The sequence below is a fragment of the Lacerta agilis genome, chromosome 5 (genome assembly GCF_009819535.1).
Source record: "Lacerta agilis isolate rLacAgi1 chromosome 5, rLacAgi1.pri, whole genome shotgun sequence".
In the NCBI taxonomy this organism is placed as follows: Eukaryota; Metazoa; Chordata; class Lepidosauria; order Squamata; family Lacertidae; genus Lacerta; species Lacerta agilis.
This window is the reverse complement of record NC_046316.1, coordinates 15,628,611-15,649,553: the sequence shown is the minus strand read 5'-3', so window position 1 is coordinate 15,649,553 and position 20,943 is coordinate 15,628,611. Positions and strand designations below refer to the sequence as shown.

The window sequence follows — 20,943 nt, the reverse complement described above, 5'->3', positions numbered from 1 at the left end:
TCTGAATTGATGGGGTTTTCATTTCCTCTTACTGAGATATAATTAATGCTTCCTGAAACTAGTCAGGCTCAGGATATTTTAATTCAATTGTAACTATGCAAGGCTCTCTACAATTAACTCCACGAAGCAAGACCAGCCAAGTGGGTGCATTACTGCTACATTTTAAAGTAAAGGTGCAGAGTTACTACAAAAGAAGGAGATGCACAGACAGAACAGGTGGTGCCAGTTGACCTAGAGGGAAGACATGCTTCATGTCTCACAACATGGAGCCTCACAACACCAGCTATCTTTACAGCTCTAGCAGTGATTAGAGATAAATGAATCTGCCAATTTTGGTTTCTCCTAGTTTCTCATTTACACACACACACACACACACACACACACCCAAACCGTAAACTCAATTTCCCCCTTTCCACATAAAGTTTGCTAGAAAAAGAAAGCTGTGATGGGAAAAATTATCAGCATATTCTTATCCTAATACATGCAATTGTTTTCCTACTCCATGTATTTTTACCTAATATATTCATGTTTGCAAGCTGTTTTCCCATATGTAATGCACTTCTGCATATTATTTTCACAAAGGTATGCATTTGATAAGTTTAAAATGGTCTTCTTGCAAAATTTCCAAAGGTCAGGTTCATGTGCTCTCCCATACACCAGACAGAAAAGTTGCATGGGCAGTAAAGTTTAGTTTTGTGATAAAAATTCCTACCTTATTGGTATAGGCACTCAAGAATGGCTGGTGAAAGCCATGTGGCTGAGCTGGAGCAAGTAGCTCAGACCTGTTCACACACTGAATTATAAGGTAAACTGAATACAACAGTAGGCTTGATTACCTATTTCCTCCCAGAGCGAGGGAAAGTGACAAAGCTAAGCCTGGTAGAACAACTTACTCTATGGTGTTAACCCTTTCATGCATTAATTAAACTTACATAGGTTATATGAGGCTGGTTGTCCCACAGGAAGAGCAAGTGACTAGGCAGTGGCAAGAGGAAGAATGTAAGATCATAAGAACAGCCTTCTGGCTCTGGCCAATGACCCATCTAGTCTAGCATCCTGCTCTCACAGTGGCCAACCAGATGCCTGTAGGAAAGCAGGGAGCAGGAAGAAGTGGACCCACCCAGATTTGGGGGTCCACCAAGATCATTTTGCCCAAACACCTTCACAAAAGATCCTGCAACTAACACTGACTATACATAAGCAGACCAAAGGGAGCAGGAGTCCCACCCATCCATCTGGGGGGGGACAGAAGCACCCTGGGATGATTCTGTTTCCTGCTCGACTGGTTGACCAACTCCCAGTCCATCCCTGGTGGGAAAAGAAAGCTAACATTTTTATTGGGAGGGTTTCTCACTTTCTTCCATTTTTGTGACTTATGAGGCACACAGCCGTGCGATAGAAATCTCATCGCTTACCCTTATCTAAGGGATATCCTCTAATTTGATAGGAAAGTGCAGGAGTGTTTTGAAAAATAGATCTCAGCACAATTTACTGCAGATGCCCTTCAAGCCTCTGCCGGAGGAATCATTTATCAAATATGCGAGAACATGTCACAGCAAGGATTTCTGAGCCTTATCCTAAATTGCGTTTCATATATGGATTAATGAATGAAGTAATAAATCAGGAAAGATTGCTGGTAGTTCTTGGTTCACCGGCTCTTGTGGCTTCCTTTCGCAGCATCCTCTCCTGCAAGGCAGCGAGGCAGAGGGTGCTGGGAGTGAGAGGACTGAAATGTATCGGGTTTCCTCTTTGTACTGAAGATCGCCAATCCTGTTGGCTCTTTCTCTTTGGCTGAAGATCAAGGTAACACTTGAGAAGCCGCGAGACTGGTCAGGAGCAGGGCCAGATTTAGGTTTGATGAAGCCCTACGCTACTGAAGGTTAGGGGGCCCTTTATATGTCCAGCTGTCCTTTGTCAACAACAAATTGTCACTGTTTTTTGTGTTGAATATATGCTGTATGCAAAACAAAATTAAAAAAATAAAAAATCCTTCCAGTAGCACCTTAGAGACCAACTAAGTTTGTTCTTGGTATGAGCTTTCGTGTGCATGCACACTGAACATAATTAGTTGATCTCTAAGGTGCTACTGGAAGGATTTTTTTATTTATTTATTTTGTGTTGACTATGGCAGACCAACACAGCTACCTACCTGTAACTGGAAATATGCTATATGGTAATTTATGGACCTAATAGGTATCTAAAGCCATTTGCAACCAGTCCATGCAGAATGTAGGCACCCTATATATAGAAATGAGCAAACCAGTGATAATTTAGGGAGCAGACTAGCAGGCAGGGCCCATTATTTACATCATAGGAGCCTACACAACACAAAACACTGTTGCTGTATGTAGGTTTTATTTGATTTGTTTTTTATCTTATATTTGGGAAATGCACATCCAGGTGTTTTTTCCTTTAAATTTTTCGGGGGCCCCCAAGAGACTGGGGCCCTAAGCTATAGCTTGTTTAGCTTATACGTAAATCTGGCCCTGGTCAGGAGGCACACCCAGTCTTTACCATACTTTTCATATCTAAGGTTAAAGCTTTTAAAAAATGGTTCTGCATGTCTGCAGCCGAAAATAAGAAGAAGAAGAAGAAGAAGAAGAGGAGGAGGAGGAGGAGGAGGAGGAGGAGGAGGAGGAGGAGGAGGAGTATGGATTTGATATCCCACTTTATCAATACCTGAAGGAGGTCCTCCCATCTCAGTCTCCATTTCCATCCTCCCATCTCAGTCTCCATACAGGTGTTGTACGCCTGAAACCCTCTTAATTTTAACAGGAGGGGGCACAGGTGATAGGCTGGAGGGCGAACATGTGGATAAAGGCATGGTTTGACTCCAAATTGAGCAGATGATGATGATGAATATTAGCCCACCCTTCACTCTGTGAGGTGAGTGGGGCTGAGAGACTTCAGAGAAGTGTGACTAGCCCAAGGTCACCCAGCAGCTGCATGTGGAGGAGTGGAGACACGAACCCGGTTCCCCAGATTACGAGTCTACCACTCTTAACCACTACACCACACTGAAGGAAGCAAAGGCAATGTTACAACCATTAAAAAATACACTGCACTTGGTAGTTGTCTGTGACTTAACCATTCCTGAGTCTATAAACCAATGCTTCTGTCTAAAGTTAGCTTTGCTGGTGTGGCGTTGATCAAGCTGTCTAGAAATAGTAAGAACATGGAAGTCATGGTGTTTTATTTATTAATTATTATTTTACCCTTCCCTTCCTCTTAAAAGAGCCCAGGGCAAAATAAATAATAATAATAATAATAACAACAACAACAATAATTGTTGTGTACTGAATTGCAGGCACAGCACAGTAACAGAGCAGCCAGGAAATAGTTAAAGGAGGTAGTGATTGCTTTTAATTAGCTTCACCTGGGTTGGTGCCTATATATAGCAGCAGGGTTTGTGTTTGTGTGTGTCTTTTACTTGCTTGCTGCCATGAACATATTTATATATGTTAATATTCTATCACTGGCTGGACTCACATAATAATAATAATAATAATAATAATAATAATAATAATAATAATAATAATAATATGGTTATTTTGAAGATGGCGAGCACTGTGGAGGCATTTCCAATAGTCTATATCAGGGGACCATATGCTGGTTCTGTGGAAATTGCTTGTGAGCTGGTGGGCGGATCATTACCTAGCTGCTAGGGGTGTGCAAAATCCCACAACTCTGCCCCAAGCACCAGACAGGTTTTGTTTTCGTCTCTCTCTCTCTCTCTCTCTCTCTCTCATTTGCAATCCCTTCTCTTTTATCCGCATGTAAACAGGAGCTCCGTGTTCTGACAGGTTGTCACCAGCCTCATCTTTATCCTGAGGGCTACTACTGTGAAGTACAACTGCTCCCGACAGTCCCTTTCATCTTGTCTACACAGAGTTAAGGAGGAGGCTGAAAGATTTCACCGCAAGAAGCATGTAAAGCCCACTTTAGCATTAATGCGACAACCCTGAAAGAAGCAGAATGAGAAAGCCCCCAAGTGTGGCATCCGTTTGCGGGAGCCTTAAGTTTGTCACAAAACAGGCTGCCTCCACACTTAATGTCGCACGTCTCCAAAGGGCTTTGTTATCATATCAAGTGTTTGTTTTGTTCCCTCAGCTCATCTGTGTTTGTTGCGAGGCAAGGAAAGGTGAAGAAGAAAGATCCTCAGAGGAGCCAAATAAACATCCTTTTAAAGTATTCCCACCCACCCCGCCTTGCATCCTCGAAGCTTCATAATCTGGGCTCAGGGAAGCTGGAAATCAGGATTGCCGCAGCTCCCCCACATCAGTTGCCACCCTCAGAAGGAACACATCATGGTGATAATTTAAAAGCAGAGGTAGCATGGGTTTAGTTGCCTGGTATTTGTTCCTGGGTCGCTTTGTGAGTTCCTAGTCCTTGTTGTGGTTGTGGAGCATCTGAGTAGATTTCCATCCCGGTTGTGGACTTTCTGTCCCCAACTAGCTCGGGGCATTTTCAGAAGCGACAATGGGAGCACTTACTGTCACAGAGCGTTTGTAAATGTGGTTAATGGCAAGATGGCACGCGAGAGAAATCCATAAATCAAATCATTCCAGTCCAGTGCATGGCCTGAAGGACCCATGAAGCATCACCTCCTGCTGAACCTGGATAGGAAACCACCTTGGATCATTCTTGCTCCCCGCCTCGAGTTCTATTAAGGAAAGGTGGGCTAGAATTGATAAAAAAAGAATAGCCAGATCTCAGAAATGCAAGGGCTGCTTTAACCATCACATTAAATTGCTTCAGAGGAGATTGTTGGCGGTGGGGGTCAAACCAAGGCACATTTGGCTTAGCTGGATCAACCACAAAAGGAATAGGGTCATAGGAAGATCTGGAATGCAAAGGGCAACCAGTCAAGGACTGTTAATAATCTGTGCATACCATCAGTGTGTAGAAGGAGATTCAAACAGATGCTGTTTGTTTCCTTTTATCTATGTGGATATTGGAGGGTGGTATCAAAATAAAGATAGGTTAAAAAAAATGGTTAAGTCCAGTCAAAGGCGACTATGGGGTGTGGCGCTCATCTCATGTTCAGGCCGAGGGAGCTGGCGTTTGTCCACAGACAGCTTTCCAGGTCATGTGGCCAGCATGACTAAACCGCTTCTGGTGCAATGGGAACACCATGACAGAAACCAGAGTGCATGGAAACGCCGGTTACCTTCCCGCCACAGCAGTACCTCTTTATCTACTTGCACTGGCGTGCTTTCAAACTGCTAGGTTGGCAGGAGATGGGACAGAGCAACGGGAGCTCACTCCGTCGCAGGGATTTGAACCGCCAACTAGCAGAAAGCACAGGATGTTAAGGTATGGCAAAGGAACTCTGCTGCGGTGATGGTGCCAAGAATATTTCTCTGCCTTTAATGGTAGTTAGGCCTGTGAAAAAAAAGCTCCTCTCCACCTTAATGACAAATCAAAACAAAGAAAAGCAAAAAGAGACACTAGACTCTCACTGAATGCCTTTATTTACTCTCTCATCTGCCCTAGCATTTGCATATCCCAAGTTTCAGGGAGGAAACAGATGCACCGTGTGTGTGTGTGTGTGTGTGTGTGTGTGTGTGTGTGTGTAATATAACACCCTGGTTCTAATGGCTTAATCCTCTAGGTAAGGATAGGAAAACATGGTGGTGGGGTGGGAGAGATGAGAGGGGGAGAAAACCACATACACACATACAACTTTCGAGCAAATGGGCTTGAATATTCATTGAACAACATTTAAATTAAAAACCCCAAACTCTGAAAAGCAGCAGCATATGGCCTGCTTTATTTCGCATAAACCGAAGAGGAGGTTGTGCCATTAGTTTCTGCAGACGTAACGTTCATTACAAATGAAGTATGTTTTCCTTTAGGGACTGCGCCTCCATTTCAATAAGCTACTATTCCCCGCAAAGGGAGCTCGGTAGACTTTGCATGTGAAGTACTCTCAGCCAAGCTCTTCAAAATGTAAACAAAATTCCCATCAATCAGCTGCTGCCGGGGGTGGGGTGGGGGGCGGAGATGGGGGAGGGGGGAAATGAACAAATGAAACTCTTTTAATAGCATTTTTTTAAAAATATAAAAAGAAAGGCTTTCAATTGGCAATATTTCATCATGGATTGGTGGTAGGTTCTGTTATCCTTCTACTAACCCTCTCTCCCCAAACACACATACATCCTCCCATTGGATATTTTAGAAGCAATCGTTCCTTGTTGCAGAGTTATAGAGTCCCCTGCTGGATATATACCTGCTTTGCTCCCGTTGAAAAGGTATTTTAGTCGCTTTTGTAAATCTCACAACATCTTGAGGGTACCCAGGGGCCTGAAATTTGGCACGCAAATAGTCCAACATCAGAAGACTCCTGCTGGATCAATCCAAAGACCAATCTAGTCCAGCATCCTCTTCTCCCAGTGGCCAACCAGAAGCCCCAGTGGGGGAAACACAAGCAGCACTCTCCCTACCTGCAACAGCCAGCAACCGGCATGCAGAGATAGACTGCCTCTGACAGTGGAGTCCCGATATTAGAACTGTCTAAAAATGTGGACATGTTTCATATCAGTTGATAGGTGGTCATGGCCCATAAGACCGAATGCTCCATCATGCAAAGAAAGTACGACCCATCCTTGGTTCATGTTTGCTTCTTGAAAGGAGGCATCACTTCACATAGAGTCATTGCATTGCTTTTTAAGAGTGCTGGGGCCCTCTCAAAGCATGGAGGGAAGGAAAGGAATGCAGACAGGTCTGAAACTAGGTTTGTACTTTGCCGAGTTGGGTTTGTTCCTTGCTCTGCTGAGTGCAAGCATCTCAAAAAGCTAAGCCAAAAAATTTGTTGGCTCAAGCCTGTAGTGGCACCTGGACATAATTTGCTTTCTAAAGACAGTTCTCCTGTAGTATGAACCCCTCAGACACTCTACATTTTTTCTTTTCTTTTCTAATAATCCAAGTCATTTCTGTAAAATGATTGCAAATACAAAACGGCCAGTGAAGATGCAGTGGAACAAAGTTTAAAAAAGGTAAAGGACCCCTGACAGTTAATTCCAGTCGCGAATGACTCTGGGGTTGCGGCGCTCATCTTGCTCTATAGACCGAGGGATCTGATGTTTGTCCACAGACAGTTTTTACGGGTCATGTGGCGAGCATGACTAAGCCGCTTCTGGCGAAACCAGAGCAGCGCATGGAAACGGCGTTTACCTTCCCGCCAATTTGACGTGCTTTCAAACTGCTAGGTTGGCAGGAGCCAGGACAGAGCAACGGGAGCTCACCCCGTGGCGGGGATTCAAACCGCCAACCTACCGATCGGCAAGCCCAAGGTTCAGTAGTTTAGACCACAGCGCCACCTGCATCCTGAAACAAAGTTAGCCGTAGGAATATTGACCACCTCGCTGTTTCTAATTGCACTTCCTCTACAGATAATAGTCGAAAAGAAAACCTGATGTTCAAAGGCAGTCTATTAAAAATAGTAAAACACGAAAAACAACCTTATAAGATGATAGCAAGGCCTTGCCTTAACAAAGGAGCCTGGAGTAGGGCAGCTATCACTAAGATTGCAGCCTCTGCAGATGACAGATGTAGCAAGGTCAGCAGGAGATAGGAAGGTGTCTTCAACACACAGTAGGAACAGCATTAAAAGCCTCCAATTCATCAATACCTTCCACATAATTGCTTCACCTCCCACAGGAAAAAGGGTTACCCACAGTATCATCACAGTACGAAGCTTGCAAAACTCAGCATGGTTTTGGGGGGTTGTTGTGGGGTTTTTTTAAAAAATCCAGGTTATGAAAGGCTGATACTTATTTGGGCTGTGCTTTAAACACACATTTGTTCTGAAGAACACATTTGATTTTCAAACTGGGAGAATGTGAAAAGGAGATACATAGAATTGTTTGTAATACTTTGATTTTTTCCATTTCATTCTTAAAAAACCTTCAAACTATGTTCTTGGCGAACCTTTAAAAAAGTCTGTAAAGTAGGCCAGGATGAGAGGCATCCCACAGGTTTATGAGTGAGCTGACATTTGAACCTCATAATTTACATTCCTAACCACTACACCACAACATTTCTATCCCCATAGCCACAAAATTGTTCTTAACTTGCAGATATGGGGCATCTCCAGACTGTCACCATTTTGCAGGAAAGATTAAAGTGCATACTTGGAAATTTAGCTTTGTACTACTCCGACACCCTGGCACAACAAACCCACCTTTGAAAAAACTGTTTGCTGTTAGGAAAGTGATGAGGAAAACACATTGAAAGGGATAAAAAAAACCTCACAAGCAATTCAGGATGAATACTCATTGTCATATAGCTTGTGCACAAACAAATAAAAACAAATGCTCAGAGAACACCAGATATAATCTAACCTCTGTGTAAATTTTGCATGAGCAAATCAGGATGAACGTTCGATAAATAAGTTCTCTTGGAGAAACCAAGATGGAGAAACCATAATCTCAGTTTATAACAGAATCTTTGGCTCATAATAGCAATCCTTTCTGATACCATTTAGAACAGCTTTCCCCAACCTGATGCTCTCCATCTGTATTAGACTACAAATCCCATCATGCTCGGTTATCATGGGGTAAAAGCAGAAAGGATGAAAGCACAAGTCTGTGCCTCACTAAGTTTACCACCTCCTCACCTGGTTCTTTAAAATCTCCAAGACAGGAAAGGTTTCCACAGGGGCAGCCATATTCCATTTGCTTGAAATACTTGATCCTTTATTGTGAAACTCCGCTGTTAACCAGGATCACGAGGCCCATGCCTGGAGAGGGCTCCTTATGCGGGAAGAATTGCGCCAGATGAAGCGCTTTGTCTTACAGTACTGAGAATGGAAAAGGCACACTGCTAGAACTCTTCACAGCAAACAGTGCACCTCAAGCGTCCTCTTCAGGCATTGGTTGGAGTCAAGAGGGAGCACAAGAGCGCCAGAGCTATTTATTCTGTCCCCCACAAGCTCACTCTCTCTCATGAGAGAGCCCTTTGCATCCAAGGAGGCTTCTCAACCACGTTGGGAGCCTCCATGGCTGCAAAACACTCCCACTGCAGAGGTTCGCCCTCATTGCAATAGGAGCAGGAGTTGTACCCCTCTTAACTTTTCCCTCAGGTAAGGCTCAAACAGGGATTAGGCTCCACAATGCAAATGGTTATTTTTTCAGGTATCTGAAGCCAAACTGTCCTCCCCGCCCCCCCGCCAGAATAGAATAAATGGGAGAGCTCTATGCTACTGGTTGTACTAGGCCCTGTACAAGGTTTTCCCGATCTTCAGTCTTTTAGCTCTCTGCACAGAAGCTGTGCCTGTGGGGGAATACTGCTTGCTACACTAGTACATTCCTCTGAATTGGCAGGTGCCAATAACTTTTTTTCTCGACACAGCTACCAATTTGACTTTGCACCAAATCCATTGGCCCCTTTTAAATATGTTTATTCAAGCCGTTAATACTTTGGAATAAGGATGAAACATTAATACATTAAGATTACAACCAAGACACCACTCTGCTTTATTTAATACAGTGGTACCTCAGGTTCCAAACACTTCAGGTTACAGACTCCCCTAACCCGAAAGTAGTACCTTGGGTTAAGAACTTTACCTCAGGATGAGAACAGAAATTGTACGCCAGTGGCACGGTGGCAGTAGGAGGCCCCATTAGTTAAAGTGGTACCTCAGGTTAAGAACGGTTTCAGGTTAAGGACGGACCTCTGGAACAAATTAAGTTCATAACCAGAGGTACCACTGTATAGGGATTGAGAATTTGGGAGCCTCCCGGTGTTGTCGGATGGCTCTCACCATCCCTGCCCATTGGTCATGCTGGCGGGAGCTGGAATTCTCTGACATGGGGGGAAGGGGGTAGGTGAAGCCATGGTTTTATGTTGCTGGAGAGAACATGCCTTCTGCAGTATTGTTTAAAGTGACTGCATCTTTGTCTTCAGCTGCTGCTGTGGTTACACTTCCCTCTAGTGACAACTAGCAGAATACAAAATGCTACTTTTAAGTAGAACTGCATTTTACTGTCTTTTAAACTTTTCCTGCCTTAATTCTCCAATACAGCTATTCCAAGCTTGGCTGATAAATTTCATAGAAAAGCTTACGTTTTATGAACGTGAAGTTGAGCAATGTTTCACCAAGAGCAAGTCAAAGTCTGTTTCTAATATTACTGCCAGTGGAAGCGAGTATTGGGACTTAACTGCACAAAAGGCTAACCAGCCTGTCTTCATGCAATTATTCTGTGCAGTGTTACTGCTGGCATACTACCAAATATTTGAGTGCATCAAAAGGTCTTTTTTGGTGTGCAGGGGAGAAAGAGGTTAGCATCCTTCTGTCTCAGGAGACAATGAACGAGGGCACCCTTGCAGGGATAATAAACTGAATTTCCTTTTTAAAAAATCAACGTCTTCCAACACTATTGCTTTGATCCCTCCTCTGGAAATATGCTTGCAAGAGGTGTAACTTGTAAGAAGTCATTTGCAGTACCAAAGGTTACCCACAATAGCCTTAGACCTCACCTCAAAAAGCAACCTTCTTGAGACCCACCCTGACAGAGGCCATGTTAACCCATACTGTATATAGATGCAGGTTAAACTTTTTACCTGGATTTTCCTGCGAGAAGTTGGAAACCTTTCTAAGCTGCTCTCACGGCAACATATTGAACCCAAAGTATTGTTTGACAGGAAACATGACACTACTAAAGCTAGTAATTCCTGAACTCAGAGCAAGACACCTCCATTTATGTGAACTCACAAAGTACATCAACCTCAGCAAATTTAAAAGCTACAAATACACCGGCCACGTTAAAATAGAAGCTGTTTCTTCTATAAATAACTATTCAGTCTTCTCTCTTTTTTGCAGTTTCCTTCTAAGCAGAAAAGCTACCCCAAATATGTTGACACAAGTGAGACACTTCAAGAGGTAGCACATTGGGAAAATCTGGTGCGAAGGGCTAATTGCCATTTTCCTAGTAATTAGGTCCCAGAGGCATCATTACCACATCAGACCCATCAACTGAAAAGCAATTTCAAAAAAAGAAAGTGAAGACTCTTGCAGCTGCTGAAGAGATTGCGCTAATGCTGATGAAGTTATAGGTAGAGTTCCCTATTGAGAATGCTTTGCTTCATGTTCCATGTGTGATTTTAAAAATTTCCTTTCAGAAGACCCCTTTTGTATCAGCTCATCTGCCAAGGAACACCTGAGCATCAGCCCGAGAAATCCACTGCAGTGTAGAATTTTTAAAGGCATGTTCTGCGAGTTCAAGTTGGAGGCACTGACAAGTCTCTAGTCCTCATTGTTATAACCAAAGAATGAGACCCAGAACACATCACTCTCTGGCAATTGCACACTGCAGAAAGGTCTGCAGTACATTGGAACCTCAGAAGCCAAATGTCTTTGAATTCTTAACGTTTCAGCTCCTGAACAACCGAAAACCAGAAGTGATTGTTCCGGTTTTCGAATGATTTTCAGAAGCTGAATGTCTGGCATGGCTTCCGATCGGCAGCAGGAGGCTCCTGCAGCTGATTGGAAGCCGCGCCTTGGTTTTTGAACTGCTCCAGGAGTCAAACATACTCCTAGAATAGATTAAATTCGAAAACCAAGATACATCTGTAGTGTGGAGGAATCTTTTAATGAAGCATGTGTACCTTCCATGGATCTCTCAAAAGAACCCTGGGATTCCTCAAACTGCTTGAAAACCACTTCTCTGCACTATCACATATAATTGTGGGAAACTTTTGAGAGGCAGGGTGAGAAGAAAAAATAAGAGCATTGCCATTTACACCAGTAGTTACTTATTATGCAGCTCACATAACTTTCAGGCTGAGGAAACTTCACAGTACTAAAGATGAAGAGGAGCTGTGTAGTACGGGTGGGAAGAAGTACTAGGAAAGCTGATTAAGAGACAAGAGTAGCAAGCAAAACAAAACAAAATAGTGAGTTCCCTGAAAAACTAGGTCTCAGGCAGAACTACTTGCAGACATAGGTAGGGTTGTGCAAAAGATATTTGGGGGACTAGGGGGAGCAGGGCAGACAGGGGAATTCTGATGGCTTGTTGCTTGTACTGTCAATTGTACCACTGTGACCTATAAAATCTAACGAAAGCAGCATACAAGGCCAGAATTTCACATTGAGTTTTGATCCAACAAGCCAATTTTCTGGCTGTATGTTTCTAGGCTAGTGTATCAGTCTTATGCATAAAGCCTAATTCCTCACTCAATCCCTACTCAAGGTACAAGACCTTCCAATCTGATTAACTGCCAGGGCAACATTGAGAGATACTTTTCTTTATTTTATTTTTAACCTACAGATCTGAATTATCCTACATTTATCAAGTAAATTCTAGGAGCCCATCATTTGAGTTTTCACAGAATTTATTTGACCGGAATGCGACACAACAGTACAATCTCCATATATTTTCTGCCAGGATAATTTAATTTCTGTAAATAAAAGGGAAGAGAATGTCAATCAATATTGTGCACTAAATATACATCCATTCTATAAAGCTAAGGAATTCTCCTCCCACCAAACGTAAGTAAATAAATTTTGACAAGCATGTCTACAAGGGATGTTACGTTTTCAATTGTGTGGAAATTTCAATCCAGCCAGTTGCCGCAACTGTTAAGAAGACTTTGCAGATAATGTGGGGTGCATTTTAACTTTAGACTGCTCTGCCCACCTCTTTCCCCAACCCTTGAAGATGGGAGGGGTTAAGCTGTGCTGAGGAGCCAGATCACTCCCCACAATAACCTTCAAGGAAGAACTACTCCCTGCTGCAGATATTTATGATAGTTACTGGGACATGCACCTAAAGGAGGTTTTTAAAGAACTGCAATGAAGGAAGTTAACCATCAGTTATCAGACAGCCTTCAGGAGGAATGAACTTCTCAAGAGACTAGCAATAAGCAGGTCCCTCAGCAATGAAGTCTGGATGTAGTTTTACCTGTTAAAATCCACTGCTGGCTCACTGTAAGAAAGGGAGAAAAAGATGTCAGTACATCTTCAACCACATCATTTAAAAGACAAGACACCCCTTTAGGCTACGTACCATTGTTTTTACACTACTGAATCGCACCTATTTCCATACCTTACATGTATACAGAATTAATTTTAGTTGGTAGCCTTGGGCTAACTAAAGAAACAGGCCCAGAATCTTATTAGCAGGCTTCCTGTTGCAGCTGTGTCAAGATCCAAGTTTGCAGCATAAATAGTACAGCGATGAAACACAAAGGATTAGGTGAGAAAAAGTCAAGTTGCAGGACGATTTCGAAGGTGAGAGAAAATAGCCACAGGTAGCTTAGGAGCTGGCTGCTTGTCAAGTGACTAGCTTAAGAAGCAGTTTGCCATGGTTAAGGGTAAATTGTTCGCAACTTAAGGAGGATTATTGCAAACTAGACAAAAGGCAAACAATTCCTTGCCTCCCACTACTAAAAAAAAGCTTCTCACAGAAAACCAGGACACTTACTAGATAAACACACATCAATGTACAAGCTTAAGTGATATGACAAGGTCTACTATACAAGGATTCAAATACTTTGTGTGCATTTGCAACGATATTTAGAATATGCAATTGCTAATATGCAGCAGTGAGCCACACTATGAGCTATGTAACAGCATCAGGTAATATTCCTCTCTACTCCATAGCTCAGCGGACTAGAGGAGAAAGCAATGTATATGCACGGAAGTGCACACCCACATGGCCTTCATTTGTGGTACACATTTACCTAGAGTGTTTGCTGCCACTAGAATACAGGAAAGTATGGGTAAACTGAGGGATTTTTGGTCCTGATCCCCACTCAGTTTCCCACCTTTACAGGCACATCAGCAGCTCCGTTAAGTTTCACTTTAAGTTATACATGAATGGAACACTTCTAAGGAAGACTTTACAAACTATGAGATAGGGAAAGTGCCTTGTGAAGGTATTGTGATGCCTAAACCGATGTTATTTGTTCTCATATGGTTGTAAGCCGATATTGAAGCAGGCAGGCTCATGATGTAGCATCACAAAAAAGGAGAAACAAGGATGCTGGTGTGACAAGCTCCAGAAGCAGATGGAGTCTTGAACCTGAACCAGCGTGGGGGACACCTAGATAATGGGACTGTTCTGTGCTTGTGGTGAAGCAGGAGGTACATTTAACTATTTGAAAGTCTCAGATAAAAGTTAAAGCCTAGAACAATATAATTTTTTTATAGTGTATGTATTGCCAGTTGCATTAAAAAAGAAAAGAGGACTAAATCCTCATCATTCGACAGAAGGGAACAGGATTTCGAGTGTGTTAGTTACCAACATGTTCAGCTATAAGCAGTTCTCACATGTAAATTCAGCCCACAATGTAGTGTTTTTATAAGCAGAATATTTGCCTTGGCATATGGTTAGCCTGAAGCATGAAACTTCATCACGCGTTCAAGAAGGTTGTTGCACACTAAGTGAGAACATGCAACATACATTTTAGACATCTAGGGCCACACTTGTTCTCAATACAGGGGATGCTACTCAATTTATACATGTTGTATATTAACCACAGCACATTTAAACTTACAAACCTGCCTGATACTACAGCAAAGTATTTCCTACTGGAAATTAAAATCTATAGAGGCAGGAAAGCTTTGTTCCAAAGCAAAAAACACACAGACAAAGCAGGGGAGCATTAGGAAGTCAAGCAAGTGATGCATAATACACGCAATCACATCCATGCTTATTCTCGATACCTGCTGGGCACTTCATTTCTGATCAACAAGAATCCCAAGAAAGTAGGAAAAAAGGTGAAAGTAAAGGATTACTAATCAAAAGCGTGAATTTACAGTAAAGTCATTTATGAAAAGTTTGAACTCAAGGCTATTTAAAATCCAAATTTAAATCATGCTTATTTTAAAAATGCCTACTGAGTTTAAGTCTGATTTCTGCACTGTTATATGTCAAGCAAAACTTGTATTCAACTTGAATGCTCCAAGTTTCAACTCCATTAAATGCCAGCGAGCGTTTTTCTTTTTACCTGTACCCACTTTACTGAGGGACATTTCAAGTCTCATTTAGTTGCCATTAGTATGTGCTAATTTGGAGGGTAAGGCAGGACAGGATGGGGTCAGGCAAGATCTACTTTAGCTACGCAAGAGGGAAAAGGATGGGGAAAAGACACTCCAAAACACTCCATCTTCTGATGAAGACTTTGGAGACTAGATACTGTTACCTTTTTACTTTGTTATCTACTAAGTAATAAGAGATGCACAAAAGCTAAACTACTTGAGAAGCTAAGAACTACGCAGCATCTCAGCGTTACCTTCTGCAATCCAGAAGTAAAAGTTGAAATTTGAAAGAAAAGGAAAAGGTTATTTTTGCCATGAAACACCCAATACAGTTACAACAGTGACTGTGATTATGAGCACTGATGGGTTGAACTTACCTTCTTGCCAGCTCCAACGTTTGCTTTAGCTGTTCCTCTGACTTTCTTCATTCTGTTCTTACGTTCTTTACGCTGTTTCCTTGAAGTCTTTTTCTTTTCATACAAACCATGCTAGTAAAAGGAAAGCAAAGTAAATCACTCAAAGTGCACGTTGGCATTTAACCTTGGACAGTCATAGCACTGGAAAGGCTCTCAAAAGACATCCAGTCCAATCCTGCTGCCAATGCAGGAAATCCACTACAGTGGTACCTCAGGTTACAAACTTAATTCGTTCCGGAAGTCCGTTCTTAACCCAAAGCATTCTTAACCTGAGGCATGCATTCCCTACATAGGCTTCCTGTGGCCCCGGAAGCACTGTATTCGTATCCCGGGGCAAAGTTCGCAACCCAGGACACCTACTTCCGGGTTGGCAGAGTTCCTAACCCCAAGCATTCACAAGCAGGACTGTTCATAACCCGAGGTCCCGCTGTACAACATCCCTGGTAGGTGGACATTCAGCCTCTACTTAAAAGCGTAACAAAGCAGAACCTGCCAGCTTCCAAGGCATTTGACTCCACTCCTGAACAGCTTGTAAAATGCTTTTTCTTCTCATTTGAACATGATACAGTCGTACCTTGGTTTTCAAACAGCTTAGTTCTTGAACGTTTTTGCTCCCAAACACCACAAACCCGGAAGTGACTGTTCTGGTTTGCAAACTATTTTTGGAAGCCAAACGTCCAACAGGACTTCCGCGGCTTCCTGCAACCAATCAGAAGCTGCGCTTTGGTTTCCAAACGTTTTGGAAATCGAATGGGCTTGCAGAACGGATTCCGTTTGACTTCCAAGGTACGACTGTAATTCAAGTTGTGGCTTCTGAAGTCACATAAGGCAAATTCACTCTCTCATTTATATGACAGCCCTTCAAAAGTTGAAGATGGCTCTCATTATCATGTTCTAAACACTAATCCAGGCTTAACACACCCAGATCATTTGGGCCTTTCCTCACAAGACTTGGTAGCCAGGCTCCTTATGATGCATGTAGACAAAACACTAAAAAGTGGTGATGTTGGCAATTTCAGTAGACTGTAATAGCAAGCATTTATAGGAACAGGAAGTTGTTACAAGTTAAACATGGGAGAATTGTGGAATTGTACACAGTTGGAAGGGATTACAAGGGTATTCTAGCCCAATCCGCTGCAATGCAGGAATCTTTTGCCCAATGTGGGGCTCAATCCCACAGCCCTGAGATTAAGAGTGATGCTCAGCCAAGTGAGCTATCCCAGCTGAGCAAAGCATCTGCTTTGCATGCAAAAGGTTCACTGTAATGAGGGGATGGACAAGATACACATAGATATAAATAAAATACTGATGTAATTAATATCAACCTTCTTAATACCACTAAATACAAGAATAGTTTAAGATACCATTTTAAAATCAAAAATTCAACGGGAAGAGTGCATCTTTAACAGAACAAATGCTTCAAAAGGTCCCAGAAAGAAAGAAAAACCATTTAGCACGACCACCCCAGTCTGTCCAAACAAGGTAAACAACCAAAGAAGCCTACCCTGGCTAGTCTGTGCTTTGGTTCATTTTTCTTTGCATAGTCGAGGGAATCGTAGATCATGCCAAAGCCTGTTGTCTTCCCACCTCCAAAATGAGTCCTGAAGCCAAAGACGAAAATGACATCTGGGGTTGTCTTGTACATTTTGGCCAACTTTTCACGGATTTCAGTTTTGGGAACAGTGGCCTTTCCAGGATGAAGAACATCTATCACCTAAAAATAGAGAAATGACAAAACATTAAACACTTTTAGTGTATTTGGGGGTCGGGGGGAGACCTATGAATGCAAAGAGCTTCACAAAAGTTACTATTTGTGGACCACTTTACCTTGTCACACACCATGTAGGCCCTAAACATCCTCTATGGAAATACAGCCGTCCCCCAGCACTGATGTTATTCAGGTGGCAATAAAAAAACCTATTTATATTTACTTACTTTTTGCACATAGTGCAGATGGCAGTCCTGCAAAAATCTACTGGGTAGGTTTCACCTAATGTCAGTGGAAGCACTTCAAAAGCGCTTCTTTAATAGAGCTTTCCTCCCCTCTTCTCAAAATTGGTTCCAAGGAGTTGGGAGAAGCCCCAAACAGCATGTGTGGCAAAATGTTCTCACTGGCAAACCAATGTGCTAGCAAAGGAAACATCTAAAATAGCAAATGAATGAATTCCACCAACTGATTCTGCTATACTGGTTTTCTTTATATGCAAAGCACTTTAAGGACTTTTCTGTCATTTAAGATGGCTTTACTATCACAAGTGTAAACCACAAGTCAACAAATGCACGTTAGAGTACAAGTTGCTCCTAGCACAGTAGTAGCAAGACTGCCAATGCCCTGTAAGACACATATATATTAGGATGCAATATAAACTTTGAACACGTGAATTAAAACCACTACGGAAACATTTATGAAGGGGAAATTCAAGTTCCACTGCCACATTCTGGAATATAGCCAGTAATTTATTTAGCTCAGGGGTAAGCAACCTAAGGCCCGGGGCCGGATACGGCCCAATTGACTTCTCAATTCGGCCCACGGACGGTCCGGGAATCAGCGTGTTTTTACATGAGTAGAATGTGTCCTTTTATTTAAAATGCATCTCTGGGTTATTTGTGGGGCCTGCCTGGTGTTTTTACATGAGTAGAATGCGTGCTTTTTATTTAAAATGCATCTCTGGGTTATTTGCGGGGCATAGGAATTCATTCACCCCCCCCAAAAAAATATAGTCCTGTCCACCACATGCTCTGAGGGACGGTGCGCAAGGTTGCTGACCCCCTGCTTTAGCTTCTAGTCTTCCTGTACAAAGCATTCTTAAGTTCAGAGTCTATTACAGCTAGAGCTTCAGCTGGAAGGCAGGATCACTGGTGTTCAAATATATATTAACTTATGAACTAGAAAGTTAACAATACATTCAACACATAAATGAACAAAAGATTGATAAATCTGAGTAACCCTTGTTTACCCTCACATAGAAACACTGACAAACAGGGTGGGCCATTCCAGCTTTCCGATGCACTCCTTACTATGCCACAGTATGTTATCATGCCAAAAAATAACATTAACAGTGGGGAGTGCATGACAATTTATCAGATATTTTAGTAATCTAAAAGAAAACTTCTCAATAACCATTCAACAAACTTTGCTGCAACTCAAGATATTAGCACAGTAACAAAAACAGATTAATACACTGTAGCATCCTAAAATATGCTATATTACTAATTAATCCAGGAAAAACAATGCAGTCACTAAATTTACCAACCTCAGCTTTAACACAGACACAGAACTTTATGTACGTGAAAATTAGGCTACAATTATGAATTAATCAAATAAAAGTATTAACACATCTGCCTCACCATCTGCTTACGCTGAAGCAGCCTGTTGGTCATGAACTTCCTTGTTCGGATAGTGACCGTGTCGTTCTGCAACAAAAAAACAAAATTCCAAGACACCGTTTGTATTAATGTCTGCCAAAGCAACGATTTGAAGCTACCTTAAAGTGCCAAATTTCAACTTTTTTAAGGGAGGGGTATAAGCTGCTACATACCCACACCCTGCCTCTGAAGCTTAGGCAGATATGAAATGAAATAATAAGGTAAAATAAGGATTCAAACGGAGCTCAGAATGCTCCAAGTGGTTGAGATTCCCAAATCTCACCAGCCCCAGCCAGCACGACAAGGGATGATGGAAATTGGGGATACAGAAACAGCAGCCAGCACCTTGGGAGAAAGCTGATACAGGAGGGCATTTTTATATGATATAACACACACACACACACACCGCCATCCTCGTTTATTGGTAGACCAGGCCTCATACTAAGCCCGAAAGCAGAGCGGTGGAGGGGGGATGCGCCGTTCAGAGCGCGAGCCGGACCCCTAAAACTCCCTCCTCCCGCCCAATAACAGGCCCAGCACAACCAGAAAGCCCCGCTGGAGGGAGAGCAGTCGCTCCGAAGGTCAGCGGGCAAAGGATGGCGCGGGGCTTATTCGGATTGAAGCCGCCTCTCCCAGGGAACTCGGGGGAGCCAGACACGAACTCACCATCTTGGCGGCGTCTCCGGCAAAAGGAAGGAAGGAACTTTCAGCAGCCAATCATATAGCGGCGCTCGCGCGGAGGAAAAGGAGGCGGGCCTTCCCGTCCAAAGGGGAGGGCACAGAAAACGCGTCGACGGAAGTCGACGGGCGACCATAGAGACTTCCGAGTGCCGGTACGGATGCCTGAGTGGCCTGTTTACTAAGAAAGAAAACAAAACTCGTTTCCAAATCGCTGACCTGCGTGTCGGCTTTTCTTTGTATCGTGCGGACAAACAACGACGGCCTTAAACGCTTTAAGGTTGGCTGTCATAAGGCACCGCTCGCCTGCCAGCTAATCTCACAGCTTCTCTGATAGATGATTGTTTTATATTGAATTTCTATGCCGCCTTTCGTCCGAGGAAACACAGGGCGGTTTACAGTAGAAAAACACAAAAAATGCAGCTTGCTGTAAGTATGGACAAATATTAAAGGATGACATAGATATTAAACAAGAGAAGATGTGGCAATAGGAAGAAGAGATGGACGTATGTTCGCAACTGGAGTGGGAAACCTGATTTTAAGAAATTGCATTAAAGTCATTTGGACAGATTTGTAATAATTTGGAAAACTAATAAAAAATAATATTAAAAAGAAAAAGCGCATACCATAAGAACAAACGAAAGCAATAAACACCTCCCCCCTGTCCAACAATGCACACATTTTAAAAGGCCACAAGAGATGGTTTAATCAGACAAAGGCCTAATTAATGAAAGGGTGGGGAAGCAAAAAAAATATTTTTCAATACTAAAGTACCAAAATGCGCAACATAGTTGTGCTTGCAAACCGCCCTGCGATCCTTGGGTGTTGGGAGCCGTAGAAATTTAACAACAACTTTCTCTGGTCTGCGGTGGCTGGCAGGTGGGTCCCCCCGCGCGCTCACCTGCGCGCTCTCCTTCCCTTTCGTTGCACCTCCGGCCATTAGATGGCGCTGCGGCTGCGAAAGCGGCGACCCATTCGCGGTTCGCGGCGACGCACGACGCACGCGCCCGATGCCCGTCTGCCGGCTCTTCTGTGCAGCTCGCTCAGGGGAAGAAGGAGGAGGAGGCTGCGTCGGCTCTGTACGGCTCCGCTCTCTTTTCCTGCGCCGTCCCCGGGCCAGAGAGGGGAACCGCCGACATGGTGAAGGAACAGTTCCGCGAGACGGACGTGGCCAAGAAGATGTAAGGGGGACTCGGGGGGCAGCGAAGAACAAGCTTGCCAAGTTTTGGGGGCGAGGAAAGCGGTCCGTTGAGTGGTGTGGAGGGGAATGGTCCTATCGGAGAGCCCCTTTTCGGAGAGCAGGAGCGATTATTTATTTTTTTTAATGATTTTTATTTGATTTTACAAGCGTAGAGTTATAACAATACCAAGTAAATATCCACTTTTAGAGATTTCTCCGAATGCCCACACTTCCCACCATCCCCTCTATGGGTCTTATTGTCAACATTTTCAACTGCATATTATTTCATCATCCATATTTTGTATCTGTCCATATTG

General features: G+C 43.0%; 2 protein-coding genes across 5 annotated transcripts in view; one reads left to right on the top strand and one right to left on the bottom strand.

The window, feature by feature from the left end:
• Positions 1–12,318: 12,318 nt before the first annotated feature.
• Positions 12,319–19,568, bottom strand: RPS24 (ribosomal protein S24). 4 transcript variants are annotated; one of them, XM_033148707.1, is made up of 8 exons: positions 19,435–19,568; positions 18,751–18,816; positions 16,907–17,116; positions 15,364–15,474; positions 15,241–15,243; positions 14,672–14,689; positions 12,906–12,929; positions 12,319–12,402 (listed from the first exon to the last, which is right to left on the bottom strand). In XM_033148707.1, exons 1-6 carry the CDS (start codon positions 19,435–19,437, stop codon positions 14,684–14,686), a joined length of 399 nt encoding a protein of 132 aa, XP_033004598.1. In that variant the 5' UTR covers positions 19,438–19,568; the 3' UTR covers positions 12,319–12,402; positions 12,906–12,929; positions 14,672–14,683. The 4 variants fall into 4 exon arrangements, with proteins under 4 accessions (XP_033004598.1, XP_033004601.1, XP_033004600.1 ...); XM_033148710.1 differs by lacking the exon at positions 14,672–14,689; XM_033148709.1 differs by lacking the exon at positions 15,241–15,243 and having other exon boundaries at positions 19,435–19,567.
• Positions 19,569–20,496: 928 nt separating this feature from the next.
• The window catches only part of POLR3A (RNA polymerase III subunit A), a 58,074-nt gene continuing 57,627 nt past the window's right edge, over positions 20,497–20,943 (top strand). The window contains exon 1 of the mRNA XM_033148706.1: positions 20,497–20,627. Coding sequence (XP_033004597.1) covers positions 20,584–20,627 — 44 coding nt within the window. The 5' untranslated portion in view covers positions 20,497–20,583. The remainder of the gene's footprint in view (positions 20,628–20,943) is intronic.

Excerpts from the sequence above, each read along its gene's own strand:
- RPS24 (XM_033148707.1), bottom strand. Across the intron at positions 17,117-18,750 it reads TGCTTCAGCGTAAGCAGATG|GTGATAGATGTTCTTCATCC; the intron begins GTGAGGCAGATG and ends CTCTATTTTTAG. Across the intron at positions 15,475-16,906 it reads CAAAGCACAGACTAGCCAGG|CATGGTTTGTATGAAAAGAA; the intron begins GTAGGCTTCTTT and ends TCCTTTTACTAG.